The sequence below is a fragment of the Elephas maximus genome, chromosome 1 (assembly GCF_024166365.1).
Source record: "Elephas maximus indicus isolate mEleMax1 chromosome 1, mEleMax1 primary haplotype, whole genome shotgun sequence".
NCBI lineage: Eukaryota > Metazoa > Chordata > Mammalia > Proboscidea > Elephantidae > Elephas > Elephas maximus.
The window spans coordinates 105,978,145-105,997,521 of record NC_064819.1 but is presented as its reverse complement, the minus strand read 5'-3'; the positions used below and the strand labels follow the sequence as shown (position 1 = coordinate 105,997,521).

The 19,377-nt window shown below is 55.0% G+C and overlaps 1 protein-coding gene across 7 annotated transcripts in view; it reads right to left on the bottom strand.

Annotated features, from left to right (window-relative positions):
- Nucleotides 1–19,377, bottom strand: part of FOXP4 (forkhead box P4) — an 82,988-nt gene that overhangs the window by 29,116 nt on the left and 34,495 nt on the right. For 2 of the 7 annotated variants that reach the window (XM_049891658.1, XM_049891624.1), the window contains exons 4-16: nt 13,304–13,429; nt 12,628–12,714; nt 10,878–11,025; nt 10,519–10,732; nt 10,120–10,224; nt 9,297–9,384; nt 8,075–8,158; nt 7,759–7,966; nt 7,576–7,652; nt 6,649–6,750; nt 2,844–2,965; nt 1,051–1,117; nt 390–559 (exon numbers count right to left, since the gene is read on the bottom strand). In XM_049891658.1, coding sequence (XP_049747615.1) covers nt 390–559; nt 1,051–1,117; nt 2,844–2,965; nt 6,649–6,750; nt 7,576–7,652; nt 7,759–7,966; nt 8,075–8,158; nt 9,297–9,384; nt 10,120–10,224; nt 10,519–10,732; nt 10,878–11,025; nt 12,628–12,714; nt 13,304–13,429 — 1,598 coding nt within the window. The remainder of the gene's footprint in view (nt 1–389; nt 560–1,050; nt 1,118–2,843; nt 2,966–6,648; nt 6,751–7,575; nt 7,653–7,758; nt 7,967–8,074; nt 8,159–9,296; nt 9,385–10,119; nt 10,225–10,518; nt 10,733–10,877; nt 11,026–12,627; nt 12,715–13,303; nt 13,430–19,377) is intronic. The other 5 variants (XM_049891650.1, XM_049891639.1, XM_049891633.1 and 2 more) reach the window with 5 other exon arrangements.

Below are 19,377 nucleotides of genomic sequence, written 5' to 3'. Positions count from 1 at the left end.
CAAGAGGAGAGGGGGAGCGAAGAGGGAGGAGAGGAGGGGAAAGAAGAGGAGAGGGGGAAGAGGAGAAGGAAAAAAAAGAAAAGAGGAGAAGGGGGAAATAAAAAGGGGGAGAGAGCAAAGAGAATAAGAAGGGAGAGAGGAGAGAGTGAAGGAGAGAGGGGAAAGAGAAAGACGAGGGAGAAGAGAGGAGGGGGAGAGGAAGAAAGGGGGGAGGGAATGGTGGAGTTGAGGAGAAGGAACCAATGAGAGACAAGGAGGGAGAGGTTCCTAGTCCTTGGAGGAAAGGTATGGCAGGAATGACAAAACAGGGACATCCACCTGCAGTGGGAGAAGATTCTTCCCCCAGATGTTACAGGGGCACTGGGGGGTGGTCTGTGCTGTATGCTCACCTGTACTGGGGTGGGGAGAGGCGAGGGGGGCTGCTGCTGCCATTGCTGGGCAGTGGCTCCACGGGGGCGCCCATGTCCTCGTGGCTAAGGGGCAGGAGGCTGCTGGTGGAGCCGGGGTTCAGCATGCCAGGGCTGTTGAGGAGGGGAAAGCTGCTCTCGGCCAGGGCGGCCTGGAGGGGCACAGGGTTGGGTCCAGTCAGCAGGCTTCACGGGGAAGGGCACATCCAGTTAAGTTCCCATCCATTCTCCATCCCCTTGAGATTCTGGAGGGGTGTGTGTGTGTGTCTGTCTGTGTGTCTGTGTGTCTGTCTGTCTGTCTGTCTGCTAGCCCCACTGGCAGATCTATCTTGGCAAACCCCCCCTCTCCCTCAAGCTCAGACTCAGCCTTTCGAACACAGTGCCCCCATGAAGTCCAGAATTCTGACCTGCTGCCTCCCAGCTTTTTTGGGACCCTGGGCCTGGCTTGGCCCCTCTCCCAGAAAATAGAGGAGCCACAGAAGGAGAAGCCATTGATTAGGCCAACCTCCCTGCTCTCTACCTCACCCCCTCATCTGAACCCAGACAAGAAGCCAGACGTGGAGGTGGGGCCCAGAGTGTGCTGGAGGGAAAGCAAGGCGGCAGGAAGCAGAGGAGGTGGATGGGCTCTGAGGGGCCCCATCACCTGATAGCTGGCATTAAGTGCTCCATAACTGAGGCCCGAGATCATGTTCTTCACCAGGGTAGGGCTCCTGGGAGGAGAGAGAAGACAGCATTGTGTCGCTCAGGCTCTGACTCCTCACTCCCATCTCTGTTCCCTCATGAAGGACCCACTCTGTGCGGGGTACTGTCCCATTCATTGTCTTCATGCCTCCCAATGACCCCTGAGGCCAGAGCAAGCCTGGCCACCATCTGCAGAGTCCTGAGAGGTGCCAGTCTTGTGCATGCTCGGTCTTACTTCATCTTCACACTGCTGTGGCGCAGCAGACATCACCCTCACAGGTGAGGCTCCCAGGGGCTCGGCTCAGTAAGGTGCCCACGGTCATACAGCTGGTAAGTGGAAGCACCGGGACCCCTCCTCAGATCTGTTTTCAAGCCACACCTCTCCTGGCATTGTTCTCCCATGTTCCACAAGGCTGAGTCACAGCCTGGCTCGTCCCATGTTCATAAAATCCACACTCTCTCCATGCTGTGCTCAGCCTGTCTCCTCCACACAAAAGGCTTTTTTGCATGAAGCATGTTAGGGAGTTGGGTCAGGAGAAGCAACGGCCCAAGGTTTTACCACTTCCAAAGGGATTACCCCAATTTATGGAGTCTAGAAGAGCTTAAGGAACTGGCCCAAGGTCACACAGCTGGTGAGATGCAGAGGTACAGTTTAAACCCCGGTCTCCCCATTTCAAGCGGGTAATGAGGCATAAGGAGCCCGTGGGTGGTGCAAACAGTTAATGGGCATGGCTACTGACCAAAAGGTTGGAGTTTGAGTCCATCCAGAGGTGCTGTAGAAGAAAGGCCTGGCAATCTACTTCCAAAAAATCAGCCAAGGAAAACCTTATGGAGCACAGTTCTACTCTGACACACATGGGATAGCCATGAGTTGAGGTTGACTCTGCAGTAACTAGTTAACCTGAGGCATGAAAATACCTGGTGTGGTAACCAGTGCATAGGGGCCCTTACTAGGGATGGTTTCCCTTCCTTGATCCAGGCCCCCACCCTGCCCTAGCACCCACAACTGCCTGCCAGTGGAGAAGGAAGCTTTAAGGCACCCAGGGACACATCCTTCTAACAGGCTTCAGACCTCTCGTTCCCCCTCCAGAGGCAAGAGTGTGGCTGGTGTGGGGGTATTTGGGGTGGGGAGGAGGCAGCACTAGTGCTAGAAGGGATGTCAGCAGAGATTTTGACCCTCTCCTGGGTTCAGTTTCTATATAAAATGCTGTGTTATAGAGCAGAAAGCACAGGACTAGGCGGCTAGAGACCAGGTCATTGGCCCAGCTCGGCTATGAGTCTGCTGTGTGGCCTCCCACCAGCCCCTTGCCCTCTCCGGGCCTACTTCCTGTATAAAATAGAGAGGTGAAGTCATCCTGTGATAACTGTGGGCACCTGTCTGAGCTGGGGGAGGACGGGCCCTGGGGGTGGCAACCCCCTCACCAATGGCCCCATTGGCTGGCCTCTACCCATGTCCTAGCTTTAGCCATGACTACTTTGTACCTCTCTCCCTCTAGTTTCAGGTCCCCCTTGGCCTCCTCCCTCAGTCAGGAGCGAAGACAGAATAGGACATAGGTGTCCACCTTCTATCCTCTGTCATAGCCAGACTCCAGGCTCCTCTCCCCAAGTGCTGGGCTCCTCCGCCCCTTCTCCCTTCACCCCCACTCTCCCAGCTAGCAAGGATGTGACACACATGGTAACCTGGAGAGGCATGGGGTGGTGTGTGACCTGCCTCATGTTTGGGTAAGTGCACCCGCCCAGGGGTAGCCCATATACCCAGTCATCTTTGGTGGTCTCCGCTTCTGATACTCCCGCTCGTCCACGGTCCACACAGCACCCTTGACGTTCTCCACGCGGACAAAGCACTTGTGCAGGCTGAGGTTGTGACGCACGGCATTCTGGGGAGTGCAGCAAAGAGGGGGTTAGATGCTTAGAGGTGGCTTCCTTGGCCGCCCCCCGCCCCCCGCCGCCCCAGCTCAGGTTAGCATAGACAGGGAAGTCCTTGTCCCACACAGCAGCAGCTCACCTTCCCCGATCCCAGGACTGAGCAGGCTGAGGGGCTAGGCTGACAGGAGGTCAGTCTGAGGGGAAGGCCAAGGCTCCCAGCTTTTTCACCACTGACAGCCCACGTTATTATCTACCCCCTCTTCTCCTTGCCACATTTTGGAAAACTCTTTCTACCAACTGAACAGTATCTACTTAGTAATAATTTGTTCCCCCATGGTTATTGATCAATAACACACGTAGCTGTTCTTCAGGTCTTCTGATCAGCACAAGATAGCATTCCCGCCCAAAGCAGGGCCCTAGCGTCTCGGTAAGCCAGGGACACCTTATCTCAGGCACACACAGGATTTCCATTAAGCTTTTAAAAGTTTTGGAAAGAACTCATGAGCCCTCACTGTACTTCACGGACCCCTGGGAGTCTGGGAGCCATGGCTTACGAGCCATGGTTCAGAGCAAACAGTTATTGAGTGCACGAGGTATACAGTAGAGGCCCAATACATACTTGTTGAAATAAATAAGCTAGCAGAAAGAAGAGTGTGGCCTTAGCGGCTGTAAGGCAGGAAGAGAGACAACAGGAAAAGTCACCTTGTCGCTCCCACTTCCTCCTAGCAGGGTAACTTCAGGAATTGAGGTCATCTGGTTTATAGGACACACTTGGGTGAGCGCAGGGCCGGAGGTGGGGGTGTCGGCCCAATTCCCCCATGGGAGCATGGGCTAGGGCCCTAATCCACCCACTACCTTCCATGTCCCTTAGTCCTGTCCCTGTACTCCCCCTACCTCCATCCCCAGCCATCACCATTCCTGCCTGCCTGTGTCCCTGTCCCTATTACCTGTCCTCCCTCAGCCTCCCCCGCCTGCCTCATTCCCATCCTCAGCTCCTCTTTACATTTCTAAACGGGGAAGAAAGCAGGCAGAGCGGGCAGCCCGTGCCCCTGGAGAGCCCCGCTCCCTCTCTCCCTTCCAACTCTTGCCACTTGCAACTGGCCCGATTTCATTACCAATTTTAATTTGCCTCTAATTAAATCCTGTGTATTTTTCCGACTCACTTGCTAATCCACGAGGGAGGCGGGCGACTGGAGTGGAATCTCTTGGAGCGATAATTACAAAGGGCCTAATCACGCCGGGGCTCCTGCCTCGGAATAAATTTGCCCGCATTACGGGGCTCCGATCCTCTGCTTTGCAAATGAGAATGACCCCAATTTCCGAGGATGGCCTCACTGGGGCTTTTTTCCCTCATTTCGAAGCCTGATTCGTGATGAGAGACTAATTCGTTACGCTGAAACATTAACGGCAATTTAAGGGGTCTGGCGGGGGCTGCGTAAACAAAAGGACGGGCCCACAACATGGGCCTGGGGAAGGGACGGACACAGGGGAGGGCTGGCAAGGACCATCAGCTTGGCAGATGGTAGCTCTGTCCCCGAATAAATGGCAGCTGGCTTGGCCCACGCCTGCTCCCAACCCTCCTGCCCTGGTCTGAAGTGGACAGCATCTCCAGGGCAGGGGCCAGAAAGGGTGATGGGGGAGGGAGGGAAGGAAGCCAAAATAATTAAGGAGAGGAAGAGCAGGGGAAGGCAGGTGGGTGGTAAGTAAGGGGTAGGAAGGAAAGATAGTTGGGTGTCAACAGGGCACATTTCCCAAGAAACACGAATGAAGCTTGACTGCATAAACCTGAGGGTCAAAGTGGACCTCAAGCTGAGATAGATTCTGCCCTGCCACAGGGAGGACTCAGGCAGTGGTGACCTCAGGTGGTGAAAGCAGCAGCCAGGCACTGCTATTACAGGAAGGTCACCTACTTGGTCATTCACTTTCCCCCAGCCCAGCCCAGTCTGGCCTCTGGTTGGAACCCAGACCAGGTGAGAGGAGACAGAGGTGAAGAACTGGGAGGGAGAAACACCAGTGAGATGACCAAGGCTGGGCAGCCAGTTGAAGGGAGTAAGGAAGGAAGTATGGATGAGAGTATAAATGAAAGTACGCAAGTAGTATGGATGACAGTATGAATGAGAGTATGGAAGTAGTACGGATGAGAGTATGCAAGTAGTATGGAAGGCCAAAGGGCGTGGTGGCTGCATAATGGTCATTGAGAGGTTTAAGGTTGTCAACAAACCTTCTGCTCCTGATCTGAAGAAAAGCAGAAACTGCAGTGGGTGTGGTGCAGGTAAGGAAACAGGAGGGAAGGTAGGAGGCGAGTGGGATTCTGCCCCCAAGGGGGAAGTTATGGAAATGAGGCCCTACATTAATATGTAATATTAGCATGTAGTTATTAAGTTATAAGTAATAGTAAAGTAGGTGTGATTGAAGCCATGAACAATAATCATGAAAATCCTTTACATTTGTATACAACTCTATCATTTACAAAACCTAGTTTCCAAACTGGCCTGGAGGTTGGAGACTGGACCAGGTGACCTCAAGAAGGCCTGGCAGTCTCCAAAAGAAGGCAGGACTGTGGTTGGCAGGAAATGACATCACTCACAGCCAATCAGAGTCACTGTCCCAGTCTCCCAGCCTCTCTCCTAGGCCTTGGGAATTGGGCACAGGGATGCAGAAGGCCGTGAAGCAGTTCCTCCTCCTGGACCCAGCATATTGCCCTCCCAGGCAGAGAAGGCTGGGCCCTATGCACACCCCACCCAATCCGGGGTGCTGGTGGGGAGGGGGGCTCAGTAACACCTGTTGAAAGCTGGTGGAATGAGGGGAGGTGGCCTGATTACCTGCAGTTTTTGCACTCGTCAGCAGGGGGACTCAAGAGCCAGCAATCCAATTAAGGTTCTGAGCTAGAGACGCCTTTCCCGGTGTCTAACCTTTCCCAATGCTCCACCCCTCCTCTCGTCCCTCTCAATTAGATATCCCCTTTCCACCCTGAAGCACAGACCCTAATATTTCACCCAGCAGAGACAGACACACACACACACCATCTTAGCTATAGAAAAACAAATGGTTTAGTGCCCCAGCCCATATCTCCGTGTCCCATTTTTCTAAGGCCCCCCTTTCCTGCTTCTGGTCCCCCAGGAAAACTCTTATGGCTGAAGGTGTTGAAATGACTAATTGGATGGAGACAATTATGTTCCTGCCACCAATGGCAGTGGGGGAGAGTGTACGAGTGCCTGGTTTGTGCCCCAGTGTATGGGTACACAGGTCAGCCCATCCACACATTGCTGCCTGCCCATCTCCCTCCCACCTCCCAGGGCTTCAGAACACACATCTTAGCCAAGGTATGTAGACCCTCAGGGCCCCTGTGAATTTAGCCCGGGCTTCCCTATCAGGTTTGGCCAGTACCAAATCCTGGAGGCCCTGCTTCATGGGGCTGAAGCCATGGGGGCACCCTGGAGAAGTGAAGATTTCTTCCCAGAAAGAAGACAGCACCAGGCTGGAAGTAAAGGTTCATTGAAAGGCAGTTATAGAATATTCCACGGCCCAGCTGAGATGGGGGTAGGGGCACATGGCTCAGCCTGGGCCCTGGTGGGGCCTTTTCTGCAGAGCCACCTCTCCCAGAGGAGGCTGATTATCAGGCAGCCTTGATGGCCAAAGGATATAGATGCCCAAGGGTGGCTGGGGCCCCCGAGCAGGTAAAGGGGTGCCTCACCTTCCAGGTGGCAGTGTTTCTCCGGAAATAGGCGAACATCCTGGTGAACCAGTTATAGATCTCATTCAGGGTCAGCTGCCTGTCAGGGGTTTCCAGGATGGCCTATGGGCAAGGAGGAAGCAAAGGGACCCTCAGTCCTGGCTTGAAGGGTCATGGTCCTGTGTTCTCTCCCCCAGGATCTCCCATTGTCACAGGCTAAAGGTAACACAGGCCTCAAAGGGCCGTGCACTTTCGCAAGGAGCACATGAATGCTTTCTGGAGGGAAAATGACTCCAAATGCCACCTGTCCTGTAAAGGGAAGGAAAGCAGTATTCTTGGGAGAGAGATGTCCTTGGGATGGGTGCTGTTTGGTATTTTCTCTGGATTTTGGCAAAAGGCACCCTAAGCATGAAACCGTGTGTGTGTGTGAACATGTGTAAGGGTGTGTATGTGTGTGCCTGTGTGGGGTATCAGAGAGAGAGGACATAGTGTGCAATTGTATGTTTGTGTGTGATTATGAATATTACGTGAGCAGTGAGGACATGACAATTACGGACATGAGGGAGGGAACATAGGTAGGTGTGAAAGAGAGAGAGAGAGGCAGGCTAAGGGTGACCCTAAGTCTACCAGCAAAAAGGGCTTCATGGGAGTGTGCACATGGAAATGAAAAAATGAATGACACAGTGGGTATGAGTAGTAAAGAGTGTGTGTGTCCCCTAGAGACACATCCTCGTGACCAGTAGGCAGACTGAATTGAGGAAACGAAACCTGCAAGAGGGAGACTGTACAGCTGTGAGTGTGGGCGAGGACAATGTATGAGGGAAAGTTCTATCCTCTGGCCCTGGGGCCCTCCTGGAGCCTGGGGACTTGATGTGGGGGTACAGGGAGGGCTGGAGGGTGTAGCCTCTATGCCAATCTCCCCCTATCCCTCTCCTCTCTGTGGCTCACCTGGCGGATGAGGGAGGCATAGGTGAAGGGGGGCCGGACATCAGCATTCTTGTAGAACTCATGATTCTGGGCCAGCTCTGGGGGAGACAGGCAGAGAGTGAAGGAGCCAGATGGAGGTCCAGCCCAGGGCGGAGGGTGAAACACCCTTCTCGTGAGGCCCCCGCCACTCCCACCTGCTCTCACCTGAGGAGATGGGGGAGCAGAACTTGTCACTGCTCCTCCGTCGGGCGGGGCCCCCGCTGTGCAGGGAGGCAGAGCCAAGGCCTGGGGGCCTCAAGGGGGTGACCGGGGCAGCAGCCGAGGTGGGGGGGTGCGCAAGGCCGTCTGGGAAGGAATCTGCTGCGGAGACAGCCACCTTGGAGAACGAGGAGGAGCCAGGGACCGGGTTCAGCTGTGAGCAACGGGAAGGGTCCTGAGACCAGCGCTGAAGGGAGGGGTCCTGAGGGCCCAGGGGCTGTGCAGGGGCTCTGGGAGGGTCAGGGAGGGGACAATCACTCACCGGCTGGCTGAAGGGCTTGGGCTCTGAGGGCCGCATGTGCAGATGGGCCATCATCGCCTGCAGCCGCTCACTCTCCTTGGCGAGCTGTGGAGAGGCGGAGGTGAGCAGGGGCTTCACCACTGAGGTGGCCCACTCCTCTTCCTCCTCCATGTTCCACCTCTCCTGGCCCCCATGGGCCACATCACCAGCCTCCTCAGAAAGCCCTCAGAAAGCCCCCATCCCTGCCGCCACTTCCACGCCTCAGCATCCCAGCTCCCTCTGTCCCCTACTCCCCGAAGGCCTCAGCCCCTTCTCTGCCCATCAGGCTCCTCAAGGCCAGGTCCATGGGCTACCTGTCCATGAGGCCCTCCTCCTGACCTCTATGGACCATTAAGTACTCTCCCTGGGTGTTCCTGGCTTGAGCTCATCATGGCCACTACAAATCAAGAGCCTTCTTTCTAACAGCACCTGCCTTTTCTCCCCATCGTGGGCAGGGCCATGGCTGCCGTCTCTGTGAACAACAGCCAAGTGCCTAGTTCCATGGCACTTAGTTGTGAGAGGGTCTTCCTGGACTGAAGCAAGACACAGAGAAGTGGATGACGGCCTCACTCACCCCGTTCAGAAATGCACTAGATCCTTCACGGCTACCCTCTCACGCAGGCCACTCTGCTCCGTGCCAGCGGGAAGTGGGTAAAGATTGATCGGCTGACAGATGGACTACCCTGAATAGCTTCCTGAGTATCTGTACTTTGTGTTACAGAGCTTGGACTCAGACCCACATTGCCTGGGTTTGAATCCCAGCTCTGCCACCTACTAGCTGAGTGATAAGAAGCAAGTTACCTCTCCGTGCCTCAGTTTTCTCTATCTGTAAAGTGGGCAAAATAATAGTTCCGGCCACTTCAGGTTGTTTTGAGGATTCAGTTATATATGTATTCAGTATGGCACGTACTAAGGGCTCCATATGTCAGCGATTAGTTTTTTTTTTTTTTTAATGTAGTGTGAGTCTCTTCTGAACCTCTCAGTAAAGACACCTCCAACCTTTGTTGGGGCCTTGTGTATTCCCTACACCTTGGCCATCCAGCTGCCCTCACCTCATGACCATGGTAACTGGGACCTAGGAAGCAAAGATGGTGGCTTTGACCACATGACCCTCCCATAAAGCTCCCAACCACTCCTGGACAGACAGTGCTATGGGTGGGCCAGGTCCTAGAGCCCACATCCCCGCCATCATCCAGGGCCACACCTGGATCTCCAGCTGCTGCACCACCTGCATCTGTACCCGGCACTGGGCCGTGCTCCGGTCGTCCAGGGCGTGCTCCGTGTTGAGGTGTCTTCATAAGAAGGAGGGTGGAGAGAAGAGAGTTGGCAGGTTTCCTGGCTGCCCCCACCCTCCCATCCCCTCCTCTAACCTCACTCACGGACTGAAAAGCAGACAGATCACGAGATACACAGAAGGGAAAGAGGTAGAAACATGGGGCAATGGAGAAGCGGCCTCCTCCCCAGCCTCCTTTGATGTCTTTGCTAAAATCCCAGCTACAGAGAGATCTAATTGCAAATGAACTAATTAAGTAAACCTCTGACGAAGCGTGAAAACAATTTGTTTGACCCTGATGCTGCAAGGGTCTGCGAGACAGTGGAGTTAATCAGTCAGTGACAGAGCCTGGCACGGCTGTGGCAGCTGGCCGCCTGCTGCCAGCCGCCTATTCGCCTCCCGCCTGCCTGTCGGCTGGTCTCAGGGCCCCATCACTAGGCCGTCACTCTCCGGCTGAGTCTGGGGGGGATGCTCGGAGGGTGGCAGGGGGTGGGGGGAAGAAGTACTTGTATCTGTCCTCCCTGGGCCTTCTCCTCCCAACCCCCACCCTGTTCTGTTCTGGCAGCCTGGGGACAGGTGAGGGGCTGCAAGTCCTGGGAACATAGGCTGGGGAGGGAGGTAGACACCCTGGGGTGAAAACAATGAGACAGCTGGTGACTGAAGGCCCCCGAAGGGGCAAGCTAGGTGGTGGGGCTGGGAGGAAAATATGAGGCATGAAGGGAGTGGGGAAAAGGAGAGTGGGGATGACACCTACTTGATAAACTGGCCCAGGTCTTCACACAGCGTCTCACAGCCTGGCCACTTGCACTCTCCGTGTCCATAGAGGGGGTGGGAGCTGGGGGTCTCCTCATGGGAGGAGCTACCAGGGCAGGAGGGAGGTGGCGGTTAGGGACCCAGAAGACCCCAGCAGCATGGGCCGGGCTCAGCCCCAGTTCCCCCGCTGGTGATATTCTTGTCCCTTCTATGGGCTTCCCAGAGGCCCAGCACTCACATCTCGCACACAGGTTTTGTGTGCCCTGGGCAAGGGGGAGCACTTCCGGGTCCCTGACTACCACCCCCTCCTGCCTGGCCACCACCATAGATGCCATTCCTTGGGGTCTAGGTCTGCCCTTGGGCAGGTCTGCAGCACCCCCTCCCAGCCTGGGCCCCTCACCTGTCTCTCCGAGGCGTGAGCACAGTGGGCTGTCCATTGGGCAGGGTGTGGTGGGAGAGGGGCGGGGAGACCTTGGGGGTGGTGGTGAACGAGGTAGCGGTGGTGGCTGTGCCAGTGAGGTCCAGCCCCTCCTGCTTGACGCTGTCCTCGGCGGGCTGCCCAGGGGCACCCTCACCCTTCCACAGCTGGGGCAGGTCCGTGGGGCACACGGCTGCTGCGGGAGAAGAAGGGAGGCTGGCAGGGCCCCAGGAATGTGTGGGGCCTCCCTACTCAGCCCTGGGAGGAGGGGCTGCCAGCCCCCCAGTGCCAGGGAGGGCTGTGGGGATAGGCTGGGAGGGTGGGGAAGGAGGGCTGCTCACCTTGCGGGAGGCTCTGGAGGGGCCCCGAGGCCTGGCTGGGCTGTAGGCTGACAAGCCCCTGCCTCTGCAGGTTGAGCAGGTGTTGCTGTTGCAACTGCTGCATTTGTAGGAGCTGCTGCTGGAAGGCCAGCTGCTTGTTCCCCAGTGCCTGGTGGGGAGCCCGAGGGGGTGGGCAGAGAGGGGTGCCATCAACCTCAGGCGTGCCATCTGGCCCCCACCCTGCGGCCACCCCCTCCCAAGGCCTGTCAGCCCCCGGAGAGGCCGTGGCGGCGTCCGCAGCTGCAGCTTCTCTGCTCCCGGCCCAGCTTCCATAAGGCTGCATGCCTCCTCGCAGTAAACACACGCATGCACGCACGCACGCACGCACGCACGCACGCAAACACACACAGCCAGACCCAGACACGCAGCACGAAGCCCGCCCTCCCGCCTGCCTCTCTCCTCCCGCTGCACCAGTGCCCCGCACGGCAGCTGCGCGTGAGCGCCTGGGGGGGGACCCCTCTCATCACAATGATCGATGAGCCTGTCAGGCTCTGGGGGCCACTCCTGCCTGGCGGGCACCCTTCCCCACATGCCCAGGGTGCCCCCGCCTGCTCTGGGGAGGGGGCCTTCTCCCCTCCATCTCTGCTTCTTTCTTACTCCTTAGATAGGGAGGATCAAGGAGTCAATTGGGACTTTAAAAGATCAGCTGGTCATTGGAACCAGGCTCAGGGAACAGTCACAGTGCCACTGTCTGGGCGCGTGCGCGTTTGTTCTTTATTTTGCTCTTTCTTTCTCTCCCCCACCCCCCATTCAGTTCTTCACACAGGCACTGACAAGCCAGGCTGTCAGCAAGTCTTTGCTGAGCTCAGGAGCCAAGCATGTCCTGGGTGCTTGGGAGTCAGGGCCATCTCTGCCTGCCTGGCCTGGGGGTAGGGTTAGATGGGGTGGGGGGCTGGCTATTCAATATGGAGACAAGACAGAGAAACCCCGCCTAGAGATTTATTGGTAGATAATGCCACAATTACAAGACTGTGGAGGGGGAGGCCCAGGGAGTTTGGAGGAGTACTGGGCTTCCTCAGGGCCTCCTTCTGGGAAGAGGTGATTTAGAACTTGGCAGTGGTTTGGCCAGGAGTATGTTTCAGATAAGGTGGTGGTGGGGCAGGGCGGAGGAGGGTTGCGGTGCTGCAGGACCTAGAATAGAAGCTCAGGAGGCACTGTGGCCCAATGGGACAGGGGTGTGGGCTGGGAGTTCTGAGAGCAAATCCGTGGGTAAGGGAAGGGGCGGCTGGAAGGAGGTTGACTGGATAGTACCAGAAGCAGCAGAGGTTGACAGGGGGCACTGCAGGTGGGGGGTTCTGAGGGGCTGAAAGATTCTCAGGCAGAGAAGCGGAGGGCTGAGGTGCTAATGAGTGGCCATGAAAACGCGGCAGCTGGACGTGAGTGTGGACCATCAGACACATACAGATGACGACAAGCACACACGTCCACACACACATGTAGAGACAACACAGCGCTCAGCCTTCTTGCTCGCGTTAATCCCACAACTCAAGGCCAGGAGAGAAAGAATGAATGGGGTGAGGGCAGAGGGAGAGATTTCAGTGAGCTGCCACCCCCATTCCCCCAACTTCTTCCTGATGTGTCTACTATTCCCATGGGGCACTTCTTTCCTGACCACTTTTGGACTTTCAGCCGCTGGCCAGGAGGGGGCTGGGGCTGTAGGTGATGGGGAACATGCCCCGCTGGGGGTTTGGGCCCTGATAGAGCCTCTTACCTCTTTGGGTTGCTGCTTCCCAGCCTGCTGTTGGGTGAGGAGCTGTAAGTGGAGTTGCTCTTGCTGCTTCTTGTAATATTCCTGCAGCTGGGTGGGTGGGGGTAGGGTGGGAGTGCTTATTGTGGGCAGGGGCTATCGAGCCCCAGGGCAACCCCAGCCCTGTCCTCTCTGGCTCCTGAGATCGGGGTGGGGAGTTTCATGCAATGGTGAAACAGGCGTCCTCCTGAGCAAGGCCAGGTGGGGAGAGTGGGCAGGGAGAGTGGACCCCATCCTGCCACTCTGAACCCTTCCTGCCTCTTGGCGAGTCTCCTGAACAGGTCACCATGAGGTGCCAGGTGTCCCTGTACTTTGCTCTTCCCAGGGGTTCTAGTGATAGAGGGAGGCCAGCACACAGGAAGAGGTTTGAAGGAGCTGCTGCAGGGAGAAGCCTGACCTTTGACCGCCCCCAGCTTCCCTGGAGGAATGCAGATCAGTCCAGCCTGAGCTGTCTCTCTGGGCGCCAAACTGGTTTCTTGCAGCTGCTTTGGCCCTCAGTGATGTTAGTAGTAAACAGGGAGGTGGGAGGGAGGTAGGAGGCCAGGTGGAAGAAAGGGGACACAGCCCACTCCCACCCGTCACTCCTCATTCATCACTCCTCTCCCCCCTGACCCCCTGGCTGCCCTGGGGCCAGGCTTACCTGCTGGAGCATGAGAGCTTGTTGCTGCTGGAGCAAGGCCTGCAGCTGCGGGGGTGACAGGATCTGCTGCATCTGCTGGGGGGTGAGCATCTGCGGTGACATCATGGCCACTGACACCGGCACCTGCTGGATTCGGCCCGTTAGTCTGCTTACCTGGACCGCACCCACAGAAAGGCATGTACCCAAAGCCCCACACTCAGTATAGCAGAGTCAGGCTGCCTGAGCTCGAGTCCTGGCTCTGCCACTTACTAGCTGTGTGTCTTTGGACAAGTGACTAACCTCCTTATTCTCTGTTTCCTTGTCTCTAAAATGGAAGTAGCCACAGGGCCTACCTCATTGGGTCCTCATGAGGATTAATAAGTTAGATCAGAACCTGGCACACAGGAAGCGCTCATAATGATTGGCTATTTAATTGTAGGACGGGTTGTCCTTGGTGCAGGAAGATTAGACCCTAGTGACAGCAGTCAGAAGAACTCAGGCTTTGGAGGGTTTCTCCCCCAGTGATGGGGAATGGCAACACCAAGCCATTCCCAACTCTCAATCTATTCTGAGACCACTATCTGAAAGGCGGGCCTGGCCAGGACAGCTGTCTGCAGCCATGGGAGGGATTCAAAAATGGTACAAGGACCTTGGCTGTGGGCCCCATACACACATGTCACACACTCCAGCACACCTGTCTAGATGGCACACATAGTGTCTTAGAGCTTCCCAGGGAGCATCTGTTGGTGCTGTCCTGGTGTATGTATGTGTAGCTATGTCTATGGCTGGGTTGGAAAGAGGACAGGCAGGGAATCAGGAGGGCATGCTTCTGTTTCTAGCTTTGTACTGAATGTGCTGTGTGATCTCAAGCAAATCCCTTTCCCTCTCCGAGGAGTCAGTTTCCTTAAACATACAACACAGGGCTTATCTTCAAGAGAGGACTCCTTCTAGCCTTGAGGGACTGAGCTACTAGGCTGAGGGCTAGGGGCCATGGTCTTGGGGGACATCTAGCTCAACTGGCATAACATAGCCTATAAAGAAAATGTTCTACATACAACTGTGGTGAGTAGCATCTGAGCTCTTAAAAGCCTGCAAGCAGCCATCTAAGATACATCTACTGGTCCCACCCCAGCTGGAACAAATGAGAATGAAGAAAACCAAAGACACAAGGGAACGATTAGTCCAAAGGACTAATGGACCACAACCACCACCAGACTGAGCCCAGAACAACTAGATGGTGCCCGGCTACCACCACTGACTGCTCTGACAGGGATCACAGAAGAGGGTACCGGACAGAGTGGGAGAAATATGTAGAACAAAATTGAAATTCACACACACACACACAAAAAAGGCCAGGCTTGCTGATCTGACAGAGACTGGAGAAGCCCTGAGACTGTGGCCCTTGGATACCCTTTAAACTTGGTACTGAAGTCACTCCTGAGGTTCACCCTTCAGCCATAGATTAGACAGTTCTACAGGTCCAACAACAACACACATGAGAGACATGCTTCATAGCTCAATCATGCAGACGAGATTAATGGGCATACCAGCCCCAAAGCAAAGACAAGAAGGCAGTCACAGCCAGGAAGGTCCAAGCTGCTACGGTGTCCTGTCCTCATTTTAGCAGGAGAGGTGCCCTGATAGGGCTATCGGCCACCTCCCCTCACTCTGTGAGCCTATGGGTGCAGGATTCTTCTCTAACCTCCCCCTCACTTCCACCCTGGCAGAGCACTGGTACACACTAAAACACCACTAAGTGTTTGTGCGCTGGGTCCCTCTGACAGCCCTGGGGTGGAAGGGAGGGGTGAAGGATAGGCCCAATCAGGGAGGAGTGTCCTGCAGGGACCCTGTCCTGGGTGGCACCCTGACAGGTTAGGGCCCAGGGAACTTGTGGCCCCTGTCACTTCCCCCAAGCCTCACCTGCCTGTGGTTGTTCCCTTCCCCTGGAAGGGGCAAGATAAGCTGCAAGTCGCCCATTAGGAAACTCCCAGGCAGAAGGAGCAAGGCATTAAGTTCATGGACATCAAAGAAGTCCCAGTGCCCCAACTCTTCTTGCCCACCCCTTAACTACCGGCTGAGCCCTGCTCCTAGGCTTTCTCCTGGACCCCAGCCAATGGCTGTCCAAATGTCCCCTGGAGGCATAACAACCTGGCTTTTTAGCCATGGGCACACTGTGTGAATGAAGGCTTCAAGGTATCTAAGCGAGAATGGGGAGGGGTGAGGGTAGGGGATGATCATTACCCCTTTGGAGTGTTTTTACCCCATTTCTACCGATAAGGAAACGTGAGGTCAGGGAGCATAAATAACATACCAAAATGGCAGGGTTGGGATTCGAGCCCAGGTCTGTGTATTCCATGTCCCACACTGCCTGCCTCACCCCGCCCCCCACCCCAAAGTGAGTCTTAAAAAAGATGTGGCAACTGAACAATCCAGGGGGCTGAAGGGGGCAACCAGAGGTGGAGATCCTAAAGGCAGACTTTTCCTTCTTTGTAAGAGGGACCCAAAGGTCTCTCTGGAAAGCCAGGCTGCAGAGGCGTTCGGTCCTCACTTTCTGAGGGTCCTGAGATGGGGGTCACAGACCCACCCTCCTTGAAGAGTCAGCCCCCGAGTCTGTGGTTGGGTGCCCCCAAAGTATGTGAGGAGGCAGCGGCTCCAAGAACTTGGGCTTTGCTGTCCAAAAACTTGGGTTACAAGTTGAGTTGGAGCGTCCCAAACCAACTAATATCCCAGACTGCCCTTTCTTTCCTCCTCCCTCCCTTCAACCCAGGGGGCTCCCAATAAAAAGGCAGTGCAGGGTGCTGAGCACAGGGTGACCCAAGTTCTCATCCCTGACATTACCGTTCTCTGAAATTGCCAGGGCTCACTTGCCCCATTTGCTAACTGGGTTTGGAACACCTGCCCAGCCCACCTCACAGCACTGCACGCAAGAGTGGTGTGGAGGGTAGGTGTATTACGTGCCTGGCACTGCGCTCATTAAGCTCTTTCCAGGTACATATTATCTCACTGAATCTTCACAGCAAACCAGTGAAGGGGCAGCAGCATCATTACCGTTTTACAGATGAGGAAACTGAAGCCCAGAGAGATTAAATAACTTGCCCCCCCCCGCCGCCCTGCCCCCGCCACCATGGGACACAGGAGAAGGGGTGAAAGTGATTTGTGTGCCCTTAAATTCTACGTCAGTACAAAAAAATTTACATTGGGCCCCTCTGACAGCCCTGGGGCAGGAAAGGAGGGGGGATGGGTAGGGCCCAGTCAGGGAAGAGTGTCTTGCAGGGATTTGTCCTGGGTGGCACCCCTGACAGGTTAGGGCCCCAGCTGGGAAAAGGGGGATTCTCCTTTCCCCCTCTTTTCTAATTTCTTCCTTTCCCTCTCCTTTCCCCCCTACCGTGCCTTAGGCATGTCAGGGGCCCCAGAGGGCACTGCATGGCAATGGTCACTTAGGACCAAAGGGACTGGGCGCTCATTCTCATCAGCAGTGAGAACTCAACTAGGGGAGCCAGATATGACCCCCGGCAGGGAAGACTGAGCCCAGGCACCCGGATCTTTCCAGGCACCAGGAGTGTGAGTCACCAAGAGTGGCATGTAACAACGGATGTGGCATTTCCTTCCTTGGGGCTTTCTGCTTACAGGCTGGGGAATAGAAGACATGACCTTGGAAGGCCTGCCTGGCCCCTGCCGTTCCTGCCAATGGTCAAGCAGCTGGCTGGAGAGGTTGCTGCAGTGATCTGAATGGATCACCTGTGTGTACTTGTTGGCTAAGGTGTCCCAAGGGGTCAAGAAAAGTCAGTGAATTGTCTGCCTCATACTGATCCCCTGTGCTGACTGCTCCCATTCACCTCTCCTCAGCTCCTTTGGGGTTCTGAGAACCAAGTTGGAGCTCCCCTGTTATCCCCCCTGGCCCCTATCACCAGGCTGGGGTGTGCCAGGATGGGCACCCGTCCTCTAGTAAGCTCAGATGAGTCACTATCTGGAACACGGCCAGGGCAACTAGGCACTTACTAAAGCCCTGGCAGTGTGAGCCCCAGGCTAAACGCCCGTAGCTGCCTCCAGCCTCTCCCTCAAGGAGTCTGCTCAGGCCCCTGAGCCCTCCACCTACCACTAATACAGTTTGCTAAGCTGGCCAAGAGTAGCAGAGATGGTATTTCGCATAGAGGAAGCTTATCTGGGGGCTGTGGGTTAGGGTGGATGCAATTTGGTATCACAGTCAAGGACTCGAACTCAACCTCCTCTATGGGATCTGGGATCCCTGGGTGGAACAACTGCGGAACAATGTAAGGAGTCCAGGTTGGAGCTTGGTTTAGGTTAAACCCCTTGCAAATGACCAGAAAGAAGTCTTCAGACTAGTTCTGGGCTGAAGTTGCAGCAAGAAAAATAGTGTTGAGACACCAAGAACTTCCAGAAATGCCAGAGGAAGAAGTCTCAGCGGGGTTGGGGTAGAGGGACAAAGATGATGAGATGAAGGCCGGGGAGCAGACAGAGCTAAGGAACCTGTCCCTTGCTACCCTCCCTCCACTCAATTCCAGGCTACCTGTGCTGCCTTCCATGACTGATCTCTCCCTGCCTGGGGACCAGGCCTGGGTGCAAACCAGGTAATCTCACTAGGCTGGAACTGGAGACCTGATACCAAAAACTCCAACAAAACCCATTGCCATTGAGTCAACTCCAACTCACAGCAACCTTACAGGACATGGTAGAACTGCCCCATAGGATTTCCAAGGAGCAGCTGATGGATTCAAACTGCTGACCTTTTGGTTAGTTGCTATTGCTCTTAACCATTATGCTACCAGGGCTCCAGAGACCTAATAAGGCTTTAGAAATTCTTCTGAAAGCTGGCTCTAGGGAACGGGTGGTGAGGGTGGCTAGGAGGTGAGCAGGCAGAGAATCCTACACCTCCAGCAGGGGAGCAGAGCAGTGCCCCCAGGGGACCACTGGGAAAGGGACCATTAATCTCCTTTAATTACCCGTTTCACTCAAGCTCCAAATCAACAAGCTACGCTTTTCCACTTGGGTGAGGAGCCAGCCCTTGTTCTCCTCTACTCCCCCACCAACCTTGAGCTCACAGAAAAGCTACTTCTAGGCCCTGGGCCCCACTTTGGGACAGAGACCCCTCTCTCCCTGGAGACTGAACTTGGGGGTGGGGATAGGGAGGCAAGGAAGGTATCTAGGGGTGGAGGAGAAAGACAAGAGATCAACAGATGGGGGTCCAGGCTCCTGAGCAAGCTCAGACATGGCCCCAAGAATTCTCATCTCCCCAGGACTCAGAGAACCATCCAGCTGGGTCTTCTGTACCTGGGGGACTATTGGTGCTCATTATTGTGCTAAACACAAAGGCAGCCTCACAGTGCTGGGATTAAAGGTATGAGTTCTGGGGCTACTTGTTTGGGCTCAAATCTTCCCTCTTCCCCTAGTTAGCTGTGTGACTTTGGACAAATTATGTAACCCCTCTGGGCCTCAGTTTCCTCATCTGCAAGATGGGGCTAATAATAGCACCTACTTTTTTTTTTACCCATAGAATACAGCCAGAATGTTCTTTAGAAGTGAAAATGGTGAGATTTTGTCTTACTTACTTTGGGCATGTTATCAGGAGGGACCAGTCCCTGGAGAACAGCATTATGCTTGGTAAAGTAGAGGGTCAGCAAAAAAAGAGGAAGACCCTCCGCAAAATAGATTGACACAGTGGCTGCAACAATGGGCTCAAATATAGCAAGGATTGTGAGGATGGCACAGGACCCAGCAACATTTAGTTCTGTAATACAGATGGTCACTATGAGTCGGAACCGACTAGACAGCACCTTACAACACCACCACCACCCATAGGGTTGTGAAGATAAAATGAGATGATACACGTAAAGCACACAGTATCTGCCCCATGGTAAGCACTTTGTGAATGTTAGCTGTTAGTTCAGGAAGTATTTGATAAGTTTATTTGTTGAATCAATCAATCAATCAATAATTGAGAAGTGAGGAGGCAAGGAAACAGAAGCCTGAGAAAAGGAGCATTTTATCTGTCCTTCTGACCCCAAAACCTCTTCCTCTCATTCTACGCTGTCCAGGGACCTCCCTCGTTGTGGGGGTCTCCTAAGGAAGATCCCATA